The sequence below is a fragment of the Megalops cyprinoides genome, chromosome 2, assembly GCF_013368585.1.
Source record: "Megalops cyprinoides isolate fMegCyp1 chromosome 2, fMegCyp1.pri, whole genome shotgun sequence".
Taxonomy (NCBI): domain Eukaryota; kingdom Metazoa; phylum Chordata; class Actinopteri; order Elopiformes; family Megalopidae; genus Megalops; species Megalops cyprinoides.
In genome coordinates this window covers 48084324-48108086 of record NC_050584.1, presented here as the reverse complement: position 1 = coordinate 48108086, position 23763 = coordinate 48084324, and the positions used below count along the sequence as shown (strand labels likewise).

Below are 23763 nucleotides of genomic sequence, written 5' to 3'. Positions count from 1 at the left end.
GTCCTGCTCCTTAACCACTATGCTACACTGCCGTAATTTTTAATCATACTTAAAATTGCTTGAAAGAAATCTGCTTTTGAGAATAAAATCTGTGCATAAAAGCATGTGATACAGTAATCAACATTGTGTAATGGCACATCTAGAATTACACTAAGATTCTATATAGGAATGAAGGAGACATCACATCTTTATAACAATTGTGAAGAGGAAAGACACCAAAGTGCTAATAATTAGGAAAACACTGCAAAATAATTAAAGTTAGCTAAACTATGATTTCTTTTTTCCATTTCCTGAAAGACATTTGCTGGGCTACAGTGTTGTTTGAAAACTGCCAACAATTCACACAGTGACATTCAAATACAATGAGTCATGCTACTTTTATTTGATTTAATAAAGGCTTGCATAAAGAATATCACTCCAAATATGTTTTGTGTCCAGCTTGAAGAGCTTAGCAGAGAACAGCAGATGTCCATTTTACTCTCTTATTTGGAACTCTACTTTTAAGAATCATTTACTTGTATGAATATGGACCAGCTTTTTTAAGCAGAGAGTATTGTGTATCTCAAAGTTCTGTGGATGTGTTAATGAGGTCATATTTTAAAAAAATGACAACCCAAAAGTACAAGACATGGCATACAATTAAGTTGATACAATGAAATGGTATGAGCCTAATTATTCTGAGAATTATAATTGGGCCTTTCCTTTTTTTGTGACTCTATTGATGCTACTTGAATGTTCAAAGCATGTAACTACTCCTGAATGTCTTCACTCCAGTAATCTTAGTGTCTGCTAAGATCCATTGAGAGTTCTCAAAATATCCATTTTTTGTGCTTCATTGTCTTACAGGTTGCTCTTTGTATGTCAAGAGACACTTAATCTTAATTAGTTAAGATGGCTGTCCTAATCAAACACTGTTTTTTATAATCTTTACCAAAAAAGCTATGCATTATGCAGCAGTGCTTTACAAATGCAGCTGCTGTACTATATAATTCACTGCAATAGATAAAAAAGCCATTTTGTACATAGCCTATTTGCATGGTTTTATTAGAATTCTATTTAAATTGTAAACCATACAGTACACTAGCTAAGAAGCTCATTTTGTGGCTAATATGTTATTTATGTTGCTGTTTTGTCAGTGGTCTGAAAATGAGAGGATTCTCCATCATATTGGAAGCACTATCCTGTAGGATGTTTCACAACTATGTCTCAAGTATTGGATGCGCCATTGGTGTATACTTACTAACAATTAGCTCTGTGCCCATTAATTAGATTAAAATTAAATAACAATAACATGCACATCCAGCTATCAGTCAGCACTGACCATTGATGACCAGTGTCAGACATGTCTTCTTTTGTGAGTGAAATCTCAGAGCTTATCTGAACCATCTCCTCCTGAGCCCCACAGAGACCGGAATGAAGCAGTTTTGAGCAGGCTGCTGTATCTTCAAACACTCTCCTTTTGATCTGCAGAAATGACCGAGGTTGGAAATAACAGCAGAGTGGAGTCTGAATTCCAATCATAGCCTTTCCTGTCTGGATGTATGCAGTGTCCAAGTGCATTGCATTTTTATAGTAAGAACTACACCTTCAAACACCTTATACAGTCATGATTAGGTGATTAGATGACAAGTGATGTCTGCACTTCCACCTCTTTTGAATCCTAGCATACCAGGTAGCTCAGTTAAACCAAAACCTCTTAGGACATGCCTACTGACATGGTTTCCAGTGCAGACCAGGTGGGCTGGCATAAACCACAGAGCTGTTCAAATTAGACAGTTTGAAAAAGGAAGCAAATGCTAAAATCGTTGTCAATCAGGTTTTAATGATGTGAACACACATTTCAATTGTCATAAACAGCCTCTGTCAAGTTAAGCATACAGAGCATACTCAGGTATCTAATGACATGCCCAGTAAAGTACACCTGTAGTCTGAGTAGTACCTTGCCAACACAAACTTATTCTGTTGCTCTGGGATAAAATCAGAAAAAAATCATTGACAATGCAAAGCCGTAAAGAGACGACCTCACAATGACCGCTACAGACTGTTTGGAATTTCATATCAGAGGAAGTTTCTGCATCACTTGGTCACACCACTCTCACCACACACTGCCAACTCGATTCACTCAATTAAAACCTCTCGAGATCCAGTAAAATCTTAAAACACATTGGAGACAAAATAAAAAACATGTATGTTGCTGGCAGTTCCCCTTTGGCCTGACTCTGGGTTGGAGCCCATAAATCCTTTGAATATTGCAGTCACGCTCACAAGTGCGTCCACACAAAAGTGTACTACACAAAGCGAAAGCGGTTTACATTAAAAAAAAAAAAAAATCAAAAGTGTTCCTGAAGAACTGGTGGCAGCAGATGTATTCCAGTAAAAACTGTGACTCGACAAAGGCACAGCATATTAACGGGAGTTTTCCCTGATGAGCGTTACGTGCAGATCATACATGTTTTGCGCTTGCTCCCGTTTCACCTCGAGGGGATCTAGGCCAGTATAACTGATCCACAGTCGTTTTCAGGCCTCAGTTTTTCTGTGGATGCTGTTGAAAAAAAAACACATTAGAAAACAATACACTCAAGGGTCAATCCCCAAGCCTGTAATCAGTGACACAAACTCAACCAGATGTTTACTTGAAAACTTAGGCAACCAGCATTTTCCTGGAAGCAAATATAATGATTGCCAACATTTAACATTCCTCTTCAGTGGAAACCTGATGAGCTTAAACACATAATTCTGGCTTGAAATAAAAACTTGGTTTAAGGGGAAACTGGAGGTTAAGCAAAAACACGTGTTCAACAGAAACCTCTGTAAAAGGTAACATCCCAGCTGAGATGGAAACTGAGCACTCGTGTCTATCCTCAATAATACATGTGCAACAGGACATCTAATGGATTTTGTCCTCCAACCTTGCGCCACATTGAGTTAAATGCACCACACAACAAAATGGCATTTCCATATGCTTTCAGATGGATATTGAAGATATTAATCTAGTTTTTGCTTTCATTTTCTGTAGAGATCAAGATAGTAGATGTATTGTAATCCCAAGCTCGCTAGATTCTGGGGAGAATGGTGCAGCTCTAGGCAAACCAGTCCTGGGCATGTCAATACCATGTACAATTGCAAGATTCTTTTTTACAATGAGAAACCAAACGCGCATGGGTGATTCCAAAATGTCACTTCTTGCAATCTGAAACTGACCTCCTAAAATGGGCAGGAAAACAAGTACATTTTGGCCATTTATCATTGCAGTTCTTATGTCCACATTTACTTGTAAGCCCAGGACAAGAGAAATCACAGAGTAACTGGCCCTATCCAAGCCAAGATAAAGGTGAAGATCAATTCAGCTGAACATTCTGACAAACATCACATCAATTGTTAAAGTAATTGTCACCCTAAACACCAGGGAAAACTGGAAGCTGTTGGCATGGACACTTGGGATAGCTCTGCTAATAACTTTGATAAGCAAGCCTCAGGCCCAGAGCGATCAGACTGTGCTGCCATTTCACCTAGTGACAGGGCTTGCTCCAAAGCCCCCTTAGGTCTAAACCATGCCAAACCACTGCACAGCAGGGGACCGCAATGCTGGTTTATCTCATTGCGTTCTACCAGCAATTGTGCCTTCTTGACAAAGCCCCATTTGTCTTAATCTGACAGATGTTTCTGCGTAGAAACAGCAGCAGCTTTGAAGTAGACTTGCTGAATTTATGTGCACGTCGAAGAACTGATAATTTCAAAGGAAGGCAGAGAGAGAAAGGGTCCAATGGGACCACTGCAATGTCCCCAACCACATTCTAACCAATATTGACTAAAAATTGGCAAAGCCCTATCTACACTGCCAATGACACCGGTTACTCTTCAGGGTAAAAGCTCAGGGAAGAGAGAGAGGAAAAAGGGAAAGGACAAATCATGAGGGATTATCCATCACATATGGTTATTTGGCTAAATGCCATGCTTGTATGAACAACCTTAAGTACAGCGCAATAGTGAACAGAGGACCTCTGTACACCAAATACCCATTATATGGTGACAGTATCGCAGTGTGTGTCATCAGAAATGTGTGTGGAGAGAACAGCCGTTTGGTGTGGAAGGGTGGGGGCATAGGCACTTACAGCAGCACTCAGGGCCTGGTCTAGGTCTGCAATAATGTCCTCCTCATCCTCCAGCCCCACAGATAGACGGATGAGAGTATCGTTGATGCCCAGAATGGCCCTCTCTTTCTCAGGCACAGAGGCGTGTGTCATGATCGCACTGAAAGAAATCATAGGAGTTGGTTACTTCAGATGGACTAGAACATAAAAATTAGCTGACCGCTGAGCAAATGACAGAAAAGACACCCCTGGGTGAAATGATTCAGAAGCTTCAGCAAACAATAAACACTCTGACGGGTGACAACCAGCTATTGGAAATATCACCAAAAAAGAAAAAGGAAGCCGATTTAAAATTCCATTCACATAAAAATGCAATTACACTCAACAGTAAAGGGATATTACAATGTTAAATGCCTATTTACTGGGACTTAAAAGATGTCCCATTATATATAATGAGAACTGGCTTTAAAATGGACAGCTGGGCCATGTTGGCATATAACACATTAAGTAAATCAAAGCATTTTCCTTCTAAAGCCTTAGGCTTTAGAATTTAATCACAACTATCAAGTCATTTGATTGGAGCATTTTGGTAGGGTTTTTTTTTTTTTGGTTGGGTTGTTATTTTTTAGTCTGTTTTAAATGGTAGTTTTAATGAACACAAATTGTGCCATTATTCTGCTCTCCCTTACTGAGCCAAAATTCTACTGTGGAAGTCTGTGAAAGGGGATAAGGGTTGCTCACCATTTGGGTTTTTTTCACCACAACATCCTTCTGATGCATACCTGATGCCCTCTGGTGACCATTTACAGTACTACAACACTGGTATTTGGTTATTGTACACAAAAGGACCCCAAACAAAATACTCATGGAGAATACAAAATGTTTATTCAAGATTTATTAATACCTTGTTGAAAATAAATAACCATATTACAGTAACTCAGAATTAGTATTGTATTTATCATTTTACTAAGCATTTTATTTACAGATAGACCAGCACAGTAAACAACTTGATTTAAAAGTGGATAAAAAGTAAAATAAGTTGTTCTGGTCAAAATCTTCTACTTTTTAAATAAGAAATACTGTTTTGAACAAGCCAGTTTTGAAGGGTCACATGAGCTCTGCAACCATTTAGTCTGTATCAACGGCATGTCTACTACTATCCATGACTTATCAGCATTTACTATTTTAAATCACTGGCAGCCAACATTCCAATGCCAAAACCAATACATTTACTCACTTAAGAGAGAGCATATCTGCAATCTGGATTAGGTATTTTAGTGAGTAAACATATTCCAGAATAAATGTATAAGGGGCACACTGGGACCAGCAGATGTGCCATGTGTACCATCAACAAGGGGAGGCTTGTGATTGAAATATCCTGTTTTTTGTGCCAAACAGAAATGTCTAAAGTATACCAAATTGTTTGAATGGAGTAGGTCCCCCCACTTTGGAAATGACAATTGCTTTCTAGGTGTAATGCCACAGGGAGAGTTTCAAAAACACTGACCCTACCCTTACACTGAAGCTTAAGAACATAATAAGAATATAATAAGTAATAAGTAATATAAGCCAATCATCTCTGCAGTTTCTGTAGTGTGGAATATTATTTGTGTCTGTAGAAATCTAAATATAAGGAACATAAGGTGCTTGGTCAAGGATGGGAAGGTTACTGAATGTTCCCTGTACCTTCTCTTGAACACATTTGAGAAAAAAAATTAAAATCAAGGCTCTGGAAGTTTCCTCCACAACATGGAAAGTAGACAATGTTATTCCACTATATGATGATGAGATGGTCTTGGGAGAGGAGCATTACAATTAGAATTTTATGCAAAATACAACTCTTAAAAAATACCATGCCTGAATCTTATGTACCATTTGAATCTTGAAAAAAATGTAATCTTAATATTACAGTAATGTTACACTTGAATATGGAGCACCGCATTAATCTTACAGGAAAAATAAATTTCTGTAGGAACTCACCTATAGAGAAACCCGTTGAGGAATCCCATAATTGGATTCCCCATTCATTCTGTATCTACATTTATATGTATCATTTGAACCCACTCTGCACTAAGGCATATTATGTCCCCAAATAAAACATCTGGTCAGTGAAAGTGAAAGAATGAAGTGCTCTTCACATTTAACACTACACTGTCCTGTGAACTATGCCTGTAAACCGAAGTGTTGCTAGCAACTTGAATCTATTATCACATAGATGGAGCGAATGCGTATTTTCACATACGCATTCGCTCCAACAACGGATTTCTACCTTTATTTTGAGGGCGAGTGATATAATCCTTTACTGTAGATGACGCAACCAAAATGTTTACTTTAACAAATTTTCAAATGCTGGAGATAATCAGAGTGCCGAATGGACCAGAATGGTTCCTGGACATCCAACTTTTGGTCAGAGGAATGTATATTAGTATAATTTCAGTAAGTTATTTGGGACTTACGGATGCTCCGCCAAACTTTCGTAACCTCCAAGACTCTCTGCCAGGGCAAACAGCTGAAAATGAAGACAAACATTACCAAGGGGTCCTTAGTTGTAGAATTACAAGCTCCTACACAGTAGCAAAGGAGACAAGAGGGCTCTCTTTTATTATTCTCTAGAAATCATTTCATGCATGCTAAATATCATCACATAATGGTGAAGTCTGGTGTCCACATAAAACAGCAGCTTTAGAATTCCACAGCTGAGTCAAAAGGCTAAGCCTCTGAATATTAGTTAAACTATATTTTGCCAATTTGGTGATGGATCACAATTTCACTATATTAAAACATGCTGTCACTATGAACCGTAAACTCTTATTTATATTCAAAATGCAGTTGGAAGAAGACTAATGTTTCATGCTTTTGACCCACAGGGAGGGTACACTAGAAGCTTTCAGACAGTAAATTTCCAACAATTAGTAGTGCTTTACTTGAATTACCAACTCAGTGAATAAAGTCATTCTGGAACATAATCAATAGATGCAGAATTAATCAGGCTCCAAGACTCTGAATCAAATCCTGGCAGAATTCAGATAATCCTAAATATTTAATTGCTTTTACCATGCCATGCCATTGCACTATGCTAGTGTTTTATTATTTAGCTGTAAAGCAGGGAGTAGCCAGTCCTCCAGACACATGCAGGGTACGTGCTCAGAGAGTAAATGATACTGATGTCACATTGCACAGGGCTTGGAAATCCTCTTACTTATTTTCTGCTATGTTATATCATTACCCCAGAGTAATACAAGTGTATGTGTGCTCAGCATAATAGGCACAATTCCAATCTTATTGATTTACCATGTGCAACCGCTCAAACAAGCCACTATCCTGTGCAAACACGCTCACTCCACTTCTGTGACATTCAGCATTTTTTACAGTTGCAAATTGTACCACATGTTCTTCCTGATAGAGTAATCGTCAACAAACACATGTGCTACAATTTTATTTTCCAAGATATTTAGCCAGGGTTGTCTGATTTAACCCAGAGCATGCTGTGCAATGTAAACAAGGCACATTCATGCAAATGCCTAAATGCTGTGGCTTTTTCCCTTTTTTGCAGACTGTATTTCTCCTACAGGCCGAAATGTTAACATCAGTGTACAAAACGTGCTTGTACAGCCTGTTACAATTTTCCACTGCAAATCACCTTCAGGTTGTTGAGGAAGACAGTGGCGTGTTCAATGTTTCCTTTGATATAGAACGTGATCATTCCAGGGCAGCCTGTGCACTGTCTCTTCATCAGCTCATGCTGAGGGTGTGAAGGCAGTCCTGCAGGCAGAGAGGAAGAAGCCCTATGGATAACCCTAGCCTCCATCTACTGATGTTTCCATTATAATATCTTGAACAGATGAACTACACACTGTACATTTTAAGAGCCACAAAACAACTCTTCCTAGTCCCTAGCATGCTGTGATAAAAAAACATTTTGTACATCTGAAAGTCTTCATCCCATTACCTGGGAAAATGACTCTGTCCACCCTTGGGTCAGCCTCAAGGAAGGTGGCTGCTGCCAAGGCATTCTTGAAGTGCTGCCTCATTCGCAGGTGAAGAGTCTTGAGTCCACGGTTACACAGGTAGCAGTCGAAGGGGGACGGCACTGCACCAATGGCTAAGGCAGAAAAGTGAGGGAAAAAAGCAAGGAATGAGAACCATATCGGACAACACACAAAGCCTTCTTTGCTTGGTAAATGGTTTAAAATAGAGGTAGCATAAATCTCTGTTAAAATCACTATGCGCCATGCGATTCATCACAATTATACACCAGTGTTATAAGATGGACACAAGACAAACAGCACCGCTTCACTGAGTAATTGATGGAGCAGCTATAAGAATAAGGATTTTGCTACTCACTTCTACAGCATATTATGGGTTGTGGATGAAGTTTGAGCAGTTTTTCCATTCAACTGCAAAAATGGAAATTGGGTGGGGGGAATTCCCAGTGACTTACTAAAAACATTTCACATTGTCACAACCTGATGTTCACACTTCAACTTTTCAAAAAAACATAATTTAACTCAATTATTTTATCATACAGTGTAAAAACATTAAGTAATTTCAAAAATGTCAATCACAAGAAAGTTTGGGAACTGTCATTTTGGAACTGCCTGCAATAAACAGTTTGAAACAGCAATCATGGGAAATTAATAATAGCTTATAGCACACATAAAGTTGCAGTTTATAACCACCTCCAGTTCATACAGGGGATAAAATAACCTTAATGTTATGATCACAGCAGACGTTCTGCCCATTTCATACAAATACAAAACTAAAAGAATATTTTTTTTTACATTATGTATATGTATTTTTCAACTACATACATCATATACATGAGCATTAGAAATCACAGAGTGATACTTCAGTGAAGATAGGCTACAGACCTGTTTAAAAGGTCCTTCGATTTATATATTTGGAAGGTTAAGAATGTATTACAGCTGCAGTATGCCAAGGATCCAAAGGGAACTGAGGGATGTCAATACAAAAGGGCTGCCAGGTTTTAAAATCAGTACTTGTAAAATCCGGTAACATTAATATTTTCCATTTAAAGGAATCTAGTATGGAGTTTATCCAGTGGGCATGGGTAGGTGGTTACCTTCCATACAATTTCATAAAATAGGATGTCTTGGAGGAATATTATGAAAGCCTTCATTTTGGTCACTGAGTCATGTTAGTGGTTACACCACTAACACCACAGCTTATGGGGACTCTCAAAAGCATACATTCTGAAAATTGTAGACCAGAAAAGCTGGTATTTATCACTTTAGTTATCTCTACAAATATAAATATTGAAATACAGTAGAATTTTGTTCCGTCTTGCTGATACTGATATAACAGTGTTCTTCTTTACTGGTTCAAAAATAAATATTTCCTACTGACTCCACCTCTTCCTCAGTACAGAAGATTCCATCACGCAATCTGACTGGGGTGTGGCAACATATACATAGGCTGCCAACTGATTTCGAAGTGAGCAGTCATGTCTGATTCAGCGCATGAACAAACTTGCTAGGGCCTTAAGACACATTCATTGGGAGACTTCCACACCCACTGTCAATAAATAATCACTGACAGTTCAAAAAAAGACCATCTCTGTCAAGTGACCTTAAATCCTAGCAAGGAAGCTTTACGGTAAACCTGATTTCCACAGCTTTTGTTTTGTCTTTGTTGATCATATGGGATATAAAAAGCCTTTGTGTTGCTTGGTTGTTTTTCTCATTAATTCGGCTGTACTGACACTAGTTCAGTCGAGTGAATTTGTTCCATAATTGGATAAGACTTTCCGCATGAGAAAAATACTGACGTTGATACAGTTCTCCCGCAGTGACTGTGCATATTAACATTCTGCCACTAATAAACAACCCTGTCTTACCATTCTGTAAAAACTTCAGTCGCTCATGCAGGTCCTCTCGGTTTACTGACACCAGACCCATAACAACATCACTGTGGCCTGACAATTCCATTAAAAAAAAAAACAACAAAAAAGAGAAGTTACATCACACATAACCATTTGGGCTCCAAGTCTTATCACAGAATTAACAGTAACATAATAAAGCTTAAATGTACAGAAGACCTGTTTATTTACCATTCATATACTTAGTTGCAGAGTACATGCAAATATCTGCTCCAAGAGCCAAGGGACGCTATGGAAGAAAACAACAAAATCTGCATTACTTAAACATGAATACTGGTGTTCTGTTTTGGTAATTTTCTTGACAGACTGAGCTTGATACATGACAACAATTTCCTTTTAGAGACAATATGAAATTATTCACCAAGAATAGTATTATATTTTTTAAGTCAAGGACACACTGTACACTGTCAAAAACTTCACCTGAAAGAAAGCAGACATAAAGGTGTTGTCCACGACTACAACAATGTCTTTGTTGTGTTCATGGGCAATCTCAGCGCAGGCCTTGATGTCTACAACCTTCATGGTGGGGTTGGTAGGAGTTTCAATCCAGAGCAACTGCAATGTGATGAATGATAAAGAGACATGAGACAAAGTTTTTCCCCCAAAAGTCATAACCTGTTGCACAAAAGCTCTTAGGAAATTGGCAATGATTTACACAATGTGTGGTGCTGTAGCATAGTGGTAAGGCACAGGACTCGTAACCAAAAGGTTGCCGGTTTGATTGTTGCTGCAAAGGTTTGCTGTTGTACCCTTGGGCAAGTAGGGTATAAATGGGTAACGTGTAAAAAATTGACACCTATGTAAGTTTCTCTGGATAAGAGCATCTGCTAAATGAATGCAATGTAAGACAATTCGGCTGTGGTGTGGTCAATGGATTCAGAGATTTAAGCCATTTTTTGTCTGACTCCTAGTAATACCAGAGATGAGTCGGAGCTTCTTGTACACCAAATTGACCAGGACTGACAATGTTAGCCACCCTCCTAAACATAACAGTATGTTTTCCCTTTACACCAGATGAGCCAAGCATGTATTGGTGCATTTAAACTTTAAAATTCCATAGCCATCTTATTCCTACCAAGGTGACAACACTTGACCCATAGGTGAAATTAAAATTTAAAAAATTTAAATGAAAACCCCAGTATATCACCGTTTATATATTCCACCACTTCCTACCCTGCTATGTGCAAAGGTGGCAATAGTTTCTATTATGTACAATGGTGGATGACTGATGGTGAGTGCCAATATGGCTATATTGTTGGTTTCTATGATGTACACTGGTGATTGAACAAACCCCTCAAGTGCTACTAACCCCAGTACATGTTTAACTTAACCTTTCAGGGTTTTCTGCATTTGTTTCTGAATAAATTGCATTTGTTCACAACTAAAGAGGGAGATTTCAGTGGTTGAATTTTTTTAAAACCTATGAAGGACATGGTTCTGTGTACTGAACTTGCATATTGGGAATAGTAGGTTAATACAGAAATAAATATCTTGAGGACAGCAAAGGACAGTTTTTACCCAGTTTAAAATGAAATAAATTCTACACACTTTCTTCTTCACACATTTTGTGCCGAAGAGAAGGAGACTTGAGAGGATTCAGATAACAAAACATGAAACAGCTCTTGCAGATGCTTTCTGGCCATGGTATTACAGGACACACATATTTACTTCTGTGTGACTTCCCTTGGCTCAGAGCAACCCTGCTGTACTAATTGTTGTAGACCAAATGATGATAGACACACATGAATTTGCTGCAGAAATACCACCAGCTTGCCTTGAGTGCAAGTGACCAACAGCTATGGTTGTCAGCAGAAACATTACTTAAATGTATGGTTGGAATGAAAAGCTGCAACAAGTACCTTCAGCAGCAGACTGACAGCATATTGGAGACTAACAATGAATAACAATTCCAAACAAAATATGTGAAGAACTTTATATAATCACTTATGCAACATCCTCAAAACATCCTCAAAGCATGGTCTCATTTCCAAATTCCTTCAACCATATATTCATGTGTAAAATGTAGCAACATTGCTATCCTCTTCCTGCTAAGATTCCATTATAATTATTTATGCATTCTACAGATGCTCATATCCAGGGCAATTTACACATCATGACAAAGAAACTACAGAACAGAACACAAATAGGAAACTATAAAACATATACAAGATTTCTCATCAGCAAAATATTGCACAGGAAATGAAAATGCTTTTGAATTTTACTAATTGACAACTAGATTACCTTTGTGTTAGCTTTAAGAGCTGCCTTCAAGACATCATGTTGTGTGCAGTCTGCAAAGGACACATCCAGGCCAACCTCTGCAGCAATTCTTCTGAAATATCGGTTGGTTCCTACAGGGAGAACAGATGTAACAATGCACATTTTTCATTCAACATGACTGGTTGCTCATTACACTCTTGATTTCTGTTATCAGTCTACATCCTTTGAAATCTTTATATCCTACTCCTCCTGTAATTGATAGTCAGATATCTAGCTATTTAAGTGATTTAAGGCGCAAGTCATTCACACTTGATTGTACAACATATTTCATTGTAATGTGCGTTTTTATATTAATATGTAAGATATTAATATAAATTAATAAAAGATATTTCATGGGATGCTTTGTGAAGACACAATTTCTCACCTCCATATACATCATTCATGCATACAATACCATCACCAGCCTTCAGCAAGTGTGTGATGGTCATTGTAGCAGCCAGTCCTGATGCAAGAGCAATACCTAAAGAGGAGTTATATTGTCCACATGTTTTAAATGGTCCCCACATTCTTCAAGCCAGCAACCCAAAAACTCATATCATATGATAAAATGAGATTAATGCTAAGATATGCTAATGACTTACAGTATTTGGCTCCATCCAGAGCAGCAACTGCTTTTTCCAGGCAGTTCCTTGTTGGGTTTCCACTTCGACTGTACTCAAACCCCTTGTGAAAAACAAACATGAATCAGTTAAAGCAGTGGCTGGTAGTTATGTCCCATGACCGCAACCCAATTATGAATGTAAATATCCCTTTCATACATTCTCTGCATTGTGTCGCACAAAGACGTAACACATAATTCAAACTTTGTCCTAAATAAAATCAACATACATATGACAGGCATGTCACATTGTCAATGCACGCAATTCGCTCCCTAAGGAGACCCATATTGAAGGATTTGTGCAATTACAAAACCAAAACATTGGAACAGTCAGCATAAATACACTATAACATTGATAGGCTAACTGTAATTACTGCCAAAGTGTAGCAAGATAGCTAGATACAATACCTTACAAGCCAGTTTGCTGCACTTGTGAATAACGTGTGGATAACTCAGCATTAAGATAGCTAACTTGTCTTGCTAGCTGGCAAGACATGCCTTTTTACTACAAGCTAATAACTGCCAGTTATTGATTGCTTCATTTGATTTTTTTTTTATCTTAACCAATTACGTTCCACGCATCTTCTCGAATAAGTCTGTACAAGAATATCGCTATGGTAGGCATGGCAGTATACAGCACATAAGGCTAAACCAATGTCTGCCATTCTGGTTAATTCTGATGTGATGGATTGCAACAGTCTCAGTTTCTACTCAGGAGGCATCAGCATGCAACATTCCCATGGCAGTCTTGTACCAATGAATCACTTTGTATTTTGAACGCCATTTCGTAAAATTCCAACTAAAACAGTATTTAGCAATGTTGAGCCTATCTTGAACATCTGCATCCTCTTCCGACAGATGGCGCAGTGCTTTACACAAGCCGACCTCTGGCTCACGTTACTGTCACTTTTTTTTTTTCGATCGCAGCTGTTGCTGGTGACTGAAGCCATGTTTAATCTTGGGTGCAACGTTTTTTTTTGAACCCTCATTTAATTCAGGCGCAATATATGAATATTTGATTATATAACATATTATTTTCAATGAAATCAAACCATCTATCCCACGTGTGTCAACCAACTTCATGCTCGCGTCGACTTTTTTCCTCTCTGCTCACGTAAATGTAATGAGTCATAGCCTACATTGGAAAGTGTGTCCTTCCTGTTGATTCTCTTCACAAAATAATCTTAAACTCACCCTAAAAACTCTTACTTTATATTAGAAAAGGCTTTAAAATTGAACATTAAAATATATATCCTGCTTTGCGCCATTCCGTCAGTACTATCATAACCTATAAATAATAATTCAAGCAATTAAGAAACCACGGAGGAAACAATGAATTTTTAGCGTTTCTGAAATTATGGGGAGCGAGCGGTGAGATTCTGCAATTCTTCCCAATCCTGTAGGTTGAGGCTACTTCCTCTCTAATATATATTGGAATTGCAATCAATTTTACTGAATTTTTCAGGCATTAAAATTTTTAGATTTTTAGATTCTTATGTGTTTGAAAATTCCTGACATAAATTATGAGCGATATGTTTATTTTATTTAGATATGGAGGATGTATGTTTATAATCCATCTTTAGTTAAACAGAACACCACTTCAGTATGAAGCGCGTGGGAAAGTAGCTATAACTATACAGCGTGTGCTATAGGCTACACGACCTGGTGGAGACCCTCTCTCGGCCATACACTATATACCTGTATGAACTACATAGGTAGGAGAGGGCCTGGTCTTGTGTCGATTGGTTAAAAATTTCCTTCGGCCTGCCCTGCGACACTGACTGAAATGAATCTTTAACATCTTATGCCATTTGCATGTAGGATCACCCCTCAACAAATTGTGGACGTGTACAAGAAATTAAACTTCCTTCAGAGTAATTGGCTAGTTTGATTTGATCCGATTCCCACTTCTCAGAGGGAAACTGCCGCTTCACGTCATGACTGCAATTAAAATGTGTACATTAAAATTAAGCAGTTTGGCGCTAACACGATTCCATTGTGACTAATGTAGTAGTCATTTCTGTTAAATGTAATCATTTAACAGACGCTCTCATCCAGAGCGACTTACATTGGTAACAATTTTATGAATTTATATAGGTGGCATTTACTGAGGCAACTGGGCTAAGTACCTTGCGCAAGAGTAGTACAACAGCAGTCTATCAGGAATCGAACCACAATATACAAGTCCTGCTCTGTATCACCTGGCCTACACCACACTTTACAGACATTATGAAGTGCGATTATTGGAGGTTTCGAGGTCTTATTTCCCCTCTGTGTTCAAGATATTGAATCACGCCTCACAGATTGAATCATAAACCTAATTAGATAGCTCAAAAATATAGATAAGCATAGTGTATCACTCTCGACTTCCACGCGATTTGAACATGTTGTTCACGTTGTTTACGACAATGACGTGAATTGCTCTGTACTCAGATCGTTCCTGTCACTTTGTCGTTTTACAAAGGATATAGAGTCAGATTGCTCAAACCAAAGTCTCGCCCCTGGAATATAGTGAATAATATTTATTCTGATTCAAGATCAGATGTCTAGCCAACTATTGAAACTTGGTCGTGCAGCGCTTCTAATATTGTTGACTCATTTTATGGCTTTTTGCTTGTGTTGTATTCTGCCTCACTTATAAGTCGCTTTAAGTAAAAGCGTCTGCCAAATGAATTAATGTAAATATAATGTAAATCAGGTGCTAAGATAAAAGTTCCTATACCCATTCAGTTTAAGTCACTGATCTGATTTACAGTCGAACTAAAAGCAGGACTTTACAGCTACCCAGCGAACTGTAACGAGAAATTAAACCAGATAATTACCTCGTGTGTTCAGTTACCCAAGTTATTTCACACTCAACAAATCTAACAAATCTTGACTTTGACTTGTTAGTCGCTCGCTGGCTATCCGTATTTCTTAGTAAGAAGATAGATCGTTCGCCAATGTTAGCGCCCAGATAGCAGATAAAATTAAAATAGAGCGCTGATTTTAATCTAAAACAGACTGGACTAACGTTAGCCAGCTAAGTATGCTGTAACTAGACAGCTTGCTAAGTAGTCATTTATAAGGACGATAAATATTTCGTGTTATTCATGATCATTGAGCTAGACAGGCTATCAATGTAATGATACATTAAACCCAACGATAAAATTAGCCATATGATAGTTCTGGGTACGTGTCACAGACTGCCTGTTTCGGTTTGCGGCTTTTCTGCGGTATGGCAACGTCGAGCTTGATCACAGCTAGTTAGCCGGTTCGAACACTTTTTACGTTAAAATACTATCTCTAGCTAACAAAGTAACAAGATATTCCTTCATTTTAAACGCAATATTTAGAGCAGATTAATGTCAGACAGCTAGCTAACGTCAAATACATTTCTGATGCAACTTACAGCATGGTTTCCAGGTCCATATTGTTTAAACGTGGTAGACAACGAAATAGGTGGCACTACGGCCATAGATTTCCATTGCTCCGGTTCCTGGCCAACGTGGATAGCCTCTGTTGCGAAGGACTTAAATCCCCCTTGAAACCCATCAAAACAGTCAGCCTGCTTGTGTGAATCCATGACCATGTATTAGTCCAATAGATCTTGCCAGAATCGGTAAATCCCTGAGAACACAAAATGTGCGCACTACTCTTACGCGTTGTGAATCTTTTAGGAAATTAGCTAGTATTTATCTACTAAAACGTGTGAAGCCAAGGCCCTCATTTTAAACCAATCACCGTGTCTATACAACTAGAAGACCGCCTCTATTGGGTTTTTAACAGGGCGTCTTGTACCACGTGGTCCTGGTCGGCACAGCGTATTCGTAGTTTGTGGCAGGGTATGTTACTGTGAGGCAGCGATGTCAGGTTTGTTAAGGTCAGAAATGCCCTGTATTGGAACGAAAATCGAACAACGAGGAGTCCAATATCATACTAATTTGGATTTCACTCAGGCGGCAAAACTGGCCAAAGACGCCATTTTTTAGAAATATGTTTACAGCGTGTAGTGCACGATGTCCAACTTTTTCCTTTGGCCACACACGCATTAACATAAATGAAGAATTGATAATGATTGTGGCTGATATGCCGGTATAACTGACATTCACAAGCACATCCTTCAAGTAGTGGTGGGTGGAAGAGTTAAACACAACTGAAACAAGAACTAGAGACCCCACATAGCTGTTAGTTTCCCAGTCAGTTTTATTTGCATAAAGCCTACAAATAACACACATCGTATTTCCATACCCAGGGATTTTTGCTTTTCTATAAGAGCCAGTATTATCTGTCATATTAATGGCAATGGTTTTATGTCTTTTCGAAAACACGATGGTGTTTTCCTGATAGAGGCGGACATTTGTCGAACTCTACGACAAAGCACAAGACAAATGTCCACAAATGCCTCAGACCTGGTGGCGTCGTTAGGTCCGATCATTCGGGACAATAGCCCGGAATATTTTAAGACTAGATCCGAATATTTTCGCCCTGAAAAAGGAGGTGTTTATAGCAAAACAATAGAAAGACTGTGTAACAGAGCGTTACTTGACTTGCAGCGTCCGAAGGTGTGATAATATTTATGTATTATCAAGGTAGATATAATCTCCCCAACCTACAGATGCCGATCTCCCTTCAAAAAAAAAAAAAAAAGACAAGCCCCAGGCAAACTTGATTTAGCACCTGATCTTTTCAACAGCTAGAAACATCCCTGCTCAGACCACCTTCATATTGGGTAGTTTATCGATGTAGTATCATTGGCGATCCAAAGTAGTGTCATAGTTAGGGATCCAACCATTTCATATATAATACGGTACTGTTTAATAATGTAATTCTAAATTAAATTAGAATGTGTAGGTCCTGGATATGGCCGCCTGTTGTAGTTGTTTGCAGCTATATTACGTCTGTCATGCAGTCAATTCATTTGTATGGTAGGGTAGTTAAGGAAATGGAAAGTTATACTTTCTCATCATTCCTGAGTTTTCAAACCTCTGCAATTCTGAAATATTATCAGTAAATGAAGCTGTATAACACAGTTAAACCGATGTGCTGGTGACATTTTAAGATAAGATTTTTTCCCCATGTGAAATTAAACCGTTTCTTCAGTCAGAGCGTCCTTTCTTGTCAAAATTGTACCTGTGGCATTCTTATTCAGGTCACATATCATAATTTATCCTACCACTAGAGGGGGCCGGGGATCGTACAGAACTGGCGTGACCAAGGTGGTGACGACTGCAAGCTGATTTCCCAAGTGGCATGTACGGTAAATGCTACTTCCAAAAGGCGGCATGCTCGGCGGATAGATTCTGCCTGTAAAAGGTTGTTTTACCACGGCATACACCTAAAATTCCGTACAAGCGTACAACAGCCGAACATTACTGTGAGAATAAAATTGCACAATAGTAGACTCAATTTACTTGTAGTTGTAGATAGGTAATTGCTGCAACATTTTGCTTTCTCTAGCTAGCGTTAAGAATGCTATTTAAATTAGCTAAATATTTATTCCGTAATTAAACTTCCACCTTTAATTTATTCACTGCTAAAATATATTCAAAATGTTAGAATGCTGATCCTTTCCGACAACTACCTACAGAGGCCGACTCGCTTCTGATAGATCTCAACACATTCATGCAGTGTAGTTAGTGCAAGCCAACGATACAACAAAGTCTCGCGATAACATAACATTCTTGAAGCTCGTGCTATTTGCTTGCGGAATTGTCGCGAGATTAGAGACGGAAGATGGCAGTTCTGTCTTCCCAGGAGTTGGAGGGTATAGCTAGTTACACTGTGGAAGCGGTTGTTAGAGGGACCTTTGATTTTATGTATCAAGGGAAATCAGATTTGTAGAGAATTGAAATATAACGGTTTTTATATTTCTATACCGTATGTTACAATTGAAGGATTACGTGTTTTCATGTTGTGTGGGCTGCTGTTATTGTCTCAGCATTCCCAAGGCGGTCTACCACTGGCATCATCTTTGCCAGCGACAGTTTGTATCCGTTTCTTCAGTATCGTCTTCGACTGCTGCACTCGTGTTTTTTGAACTTGCGAGTGTTTAAAATGACTGGAGAAAAGATCCGTTCGCTGCGTAAGGATCACAAGCCGAGCAAGGAGGAGGATTTGCTGGAGCCGGACGAAGAAGCTGCTGCTGGGACGTTCACTTCGTCGACAAGGACTAAAGGCAAAGGCAATAAAATCTTTAGCAATCACAAGCTAATCAAACCCCCGGCGACACAACAGCAACAGAACCAGCAATCGCAGATCAACGCTAACACTAACACGAACATAGCAGCAGGCACTATTGATGATAACAACAAAAACCCAATTATCCGTACCACAGAGGACTTCCCAGTCCACGAATGTGTGTTCAAAGGAGACGTGCGCCGATTGTCATCGCTAATTCGGACCCAAAACATCGCCCAGAAAGATGTCCACGGTAAGTGATTTTCATAATTGTTAGCTGTCTAGTAATAGCTCACTGAACAAACGGAAAGCTACAAACTACCCCTTCGAATTAACGTTAATAGGTTATCCTGTGTAGCTACGCAAACGATATTCTGCTGGTTGACTGACTTACTTGTGATGGCATTTACTGGTAAAATTAACTAACGTGTTCACCTAACATTATCTAACGTATCAGGGGTTAGTAGCTAGCCAAGTACGTAAATAGCTATCGGTCCTGGCTAACTTGCCGTCCCTCTAATTGCTATCTTAGCCTACGTTAGCTCAGTTCGCTGGACTATGCGGAATACCTATGGTGTAACTTGGAAATATATCCTCCATTCACCACGATCTGTGAGTGTTTGTGGTGTAGCTAGCATTTTACTGTTGTCCTAGCTAGCTAGCTAGGTAGCTGACTAACACATTAACGTTAGTAACGAGATGAAAGGACATAGTTATTTGTCGTGTACTTGTCACTTGTGTACTTATCGTTTATGTGTTCAAAGTAGAAAAGTGTTAATGTTTTGTCTTATCACCCAAATGCATGCTGCTCATAAAGACATTAAATACAAACAAAGTGTTTTGGATGATGTGTTTCTTTCCAATATATTTGTGGAAAACAAGAAAAATGTGGAATTGCCCTGAATATCTACAGAATATCTACAATATCTAGTGCTGACAAAGTTGGACCATTTAATTACACAGCATGCTTGGGCACATTACAAAAAGTCTTGTTTCCATTAGATCACATCATTCTGCACCTCAGCTGACATGTTTTGCCACCTACCTTGCACACACCTGAATGTGGTAGATTTTGTCAGTGAGGTTAACAGATATCTTGAAAATTTATCATTCATGTAAAACTGTATCGGTATAATAACAGGAATCAATGTCTTCATGTGAAGATATAAAAATGAACAAAACCAGCTTGCTTCTCTCTCTTGGTAGAGCTACACGGTTCTTCTAGGCTGCCTGTCTTAGCCATTAAGACTAGTTGCTATTGTAGTAGTTGATGGTTAGGGGCATACATTGAGTTGTCAGAGCAAGATTGACTTTTTCTGCACCAAGTTGTTGACTCGTCTACTACCCTCACATCTGTGTATGGTGATCGTCTGATCTAGTGGCCCCATAAGATAGGTGTTTAGTATAGGATGCTTGCTTCTGTGCCTGGAAAAGATATTTTCCTATTTCAGTTTGGCCTACTACATTGTAAACTAAATATTTACGGGTTCAACCCCAAGGTGTTGCTTATCCTTTACAGAACACCTCTCTCAGCCACAGTCCAATTACAGAGGCTAAATTTTGGCATTTTCTACCCTTCCTTGCCTTTGTCCAGATGCATGTGTGAGTGACAGGATGATAACCATTCAAACACATAGGGTAAAATATAAACGCATAGTGTGCAGGACTAGCAGCATGGCTGCATTCAGTCCAAGTGAACAAGCACAGTGTAAACAAGTGAGCCCTTACATTGTGTGCTCCTTTACCTGCAGTCAGGTTTGGAGGAAGTAGGTGCAAAAAAATCAGTGTTGCAGTGTAAGTATTGAAATGTTCCCATAATTTGTAGTCTTTCAGTAAATCAATATAAATTTACACAGATTTTGTTAATAATTGAAGTCAGTGAGCTGTCATTATATAATAGATGGCTTGTAGTAAAGACAAGGAGGTCTCTTTAAGCCAGGCTTCATTGCAAAAAAGTTTTAGTTTAGTATATATAGCATCTTGACATATATGCCACTTGTCATATATTGAGTTGATGCTGATTAGTGTGTGCTTTAAAATTTGGCCCTTAGTTGTTTATCAGTTTTCAGAGTGAAAAGTGCACCTGAATCACTACCCAGTGTAACATTTTCTGTAATCATGAGAAATGGCCATTCATACTGTAAAGTGCAATACCTGCTATGATAAATTAAGCAAACTTTCAGTTACTCTGTAGTTGAATTAAACTTAAAATTTGCAGATATCTTGTGCACCACTTCACCATCCCATATGATAGTCGCTAGTTATGTGGCAGATTATTCCTTATTCCTATAAACTGCCCAATCATAATGTTCTTGTTATTTTATTATCCATTAATAGAAGTCCTGTATAAATCAAGATACCAACTAGACAGCTGTTACCTCAGGTAGTCAGTGCTTCAAAAACTGCAGAGCTGATCAGAAAATTAAAATAAAATATAAACACATGAAAGGTACTTAAGTAAAACAATACATTAGCGTGTCATTGAAGAAATTTACCAATATTGCAAGGTGAGTATGCCAGATAAGTTACAGCTGTCAACTCTGATATGACAGGTTTCTCTCAGTCCTTCAGGAGGATGTACATCAGCAGCCGAATCCATATTTAACCTCATTGGTTGCCTCTCTTCTCTACCATAGAAGCACAGAATGCATGTGTCAACATTGTTGTTTGGAAAGATTTCCATTAAGAAGTTTCATAAGTGCAGAAATGTCCTCTGATATAGTAGTTGTGAAAAGAAACACCTCAAAAACAGCAGAAATATGCATTTAAAGAGATGGTGCAAAGCATTTTAGTGAATTATACTCAGAAAAGCTTGCTCACTGATGCTGGTGAATGGGTAATTGTGTTATCACTCAGTCTCAAAAATGTTTCAAGTGCAGCTGCAGTTCCCTTGAGAAGATCTGGCATCATTGAAGGTACTGGAACATGCACACTTCAGTGCGGGATCTCCCACATTATACTCTGTGTTAGTTCAGACTCCTGGTTCACTTCTCAATTGAATAGGATAGGGAGGATGGAATTTGCAACATTTTGAAGTTGCAGCACTAAATGTGCTTGAATCTGTTTCTGAGGCTGAGAAGGATCTGAAAATAACTATAAAGGACCTCTATGTGCCGTACTGTAAGAATTCCTTGTTTATTATTTTTTGTTCTAAATATTTCTTGGTGATAGAGGATACATGTGTTATACAGGTTGTAGATCTGTATTGAACAACATGCTGTATCAAAACAGGGGCAAGTGGAAATGACAAGTAAGGACAGTTTTACACTGCAAAAAATGACATGGGTAGAATTAGCATATTATGGGTTTTAGAAAACACATTTATCAGCTATTGGTTAAATGTATTATGTGGTGCAGTTGAGTCCAACCTGACCCAGAGGTAGAGCCAGAAGTCATGAGAGTTATTGTCAAAGGGCCGCTGTAAGAATGTAATAAGAAATAATTTCTGATTGGTTGATTATACTGAGAACCGTCAGATGTTTTTATTAATGTGTAAGTGAAGTCTGTTTTATTTCAGAGTTAACATTGGGGGCAGAGGTGATGTCGTTGCTCTCTCCCAGACAAACACTGGCATTGCAGTTTTTTTGTGCCTCTCATGAGATGATAGGGATAACCCAAGCACTAGAGAGTCTATATATTTTTTGCTCAAAGAGTAGTTGTCAGGGAAATCCTTCATGCCATTAATACGTGTTTTCTTGGTTTACTTCACATGTCTGTCCCTCTCTCCATCTGCCTCAGGAAATACACCTCTACACCTTGCAGTAATGATGGGCCATAAAGGTGAGTAAAAGGCTTGATGACCATTTTGTGTGTGTGTGTGTGTGTGTGTGTGTGTGTGTGTGTGTGTGTGTGTGTGCATGGATACATGCATGTAGAGGACAGGACTCACACTTTCAGAAACTCACTTATCCCTGGAAATCTAGGCATAAGATGTTCATTTGTTAATCAAAACTCCCACGTGACTTGCTCATTGCTGTGACCATGATAAAACTCTTATACGTCAGTGTGCCTTCAACAGAACTAGGATTAATGGTCTTTTACTCACTATTGATTTGATCTGTGCTTGTGGGGTTTGAGTTAAGTTTATCTGTCTCCAACCATAGGTTTCCATAGATTTGACTTCAGTCTGTTGCTTCATAATAGGTCACTATAAGGGTGTAAGTTGAAGACATAATCTATATTTCCATGAATAGAAGTTAATAGTGTGAGTTTTTGTTTGTCATCGTACCCAGATGTTCATTCAGTTTCAGAATTACCGTTATGTTATATTTAAATAACCTGCCAATTCCATTTGCATTTGTCTATTTGACTTCCCTACATAAGAAAGTCATATTTATGTGAGGTAGTACTTGCTTGTATACTTGTCAGGAACTTCCCAAACTGAAGATGTGAACCTGGAACATACCGTTGAAAATTAGAAAACGGTGAAAAATTAGAAGCTTTATGTCTGTGGTATTTCTGCAGTGGAGTAGCTTAGTGAGTGTGGTGACAGACTGGACTGTCACTTATGTCATCATCAATTCTGTGAAAGAGACCAGAAAAGACAATTAAATATTGTTGCTTTTATCCTCTCAATGATATCAACTAATCAAGGAAACAATACATTTTGTTGGCAAAGTATAGCAACCCAAGTCTGTTTATTATTAGTCAACTGATTCTAAGCTGGATAACCCAGAGAGTTCTGGTGGCAGTTTGTACTCACACACTTACATGGGTTTGTTTTGTTTCTGAGCAAG

The 23763-nt window shown here is 38.5% G+C and overlaps 2 protein-coding genes across 2 annotated transcripts in view; one reads left to right on the top strand and one right to left on the bottom strand.

Annotated features, from left to right (window-relative positions):
* Positions 1-1802: 1802 nt before the first annotated feature.
* On the bottom strand, positions 1803-16572 carry LOC118773650 (cystathionine gamma-lyase-like). The gene is made up of 12 exons (XM_036522670.1): positions 16260-16572; positions 12852-12933; positions 12635-12730; positions 12232-12341; positions 10411-10545; positions 10162-10219; positions 9949-10026; positions 8041-8193; positions 7732-7853; positions 6548-6600; positions 4113-4251; positions 1803-2542 (listed from the first exon to the last, which is right to left on the bottom strand). Exons 1-12 carry the CDS (start codon positions 16437-16439, stop codon positions 2525-2527), a joined length of 1224 nt encoding a protein of 407 aa, XP_036378563.1. The 5' UTR covers positions 16440-16572; the 3' UTR covers positions 1803-2524.
* Positions 16573-18595: 2023 nt separating this feature from the next.
* Positions 18596-23763, top strand: part of LOC118773455 (ankyrin repeat domain-containing protein 13C) — a 42039-nt gene continuing 36871 nt past the window's right edge. The window contains exons 1-2 of the mRNA XM_036522391.1: positions 18596-19280; positions 22766-22807. Coding sequence (XP_036378284.1) covers positions 18905-19280; positions 22766-22807 — 418 coding nt within the window. The 5' untranslated portion in view covers positions 18596-18904. The remainder of the gene's footprint in view (positions 19281-22765; positions 22808-23763) is intronic.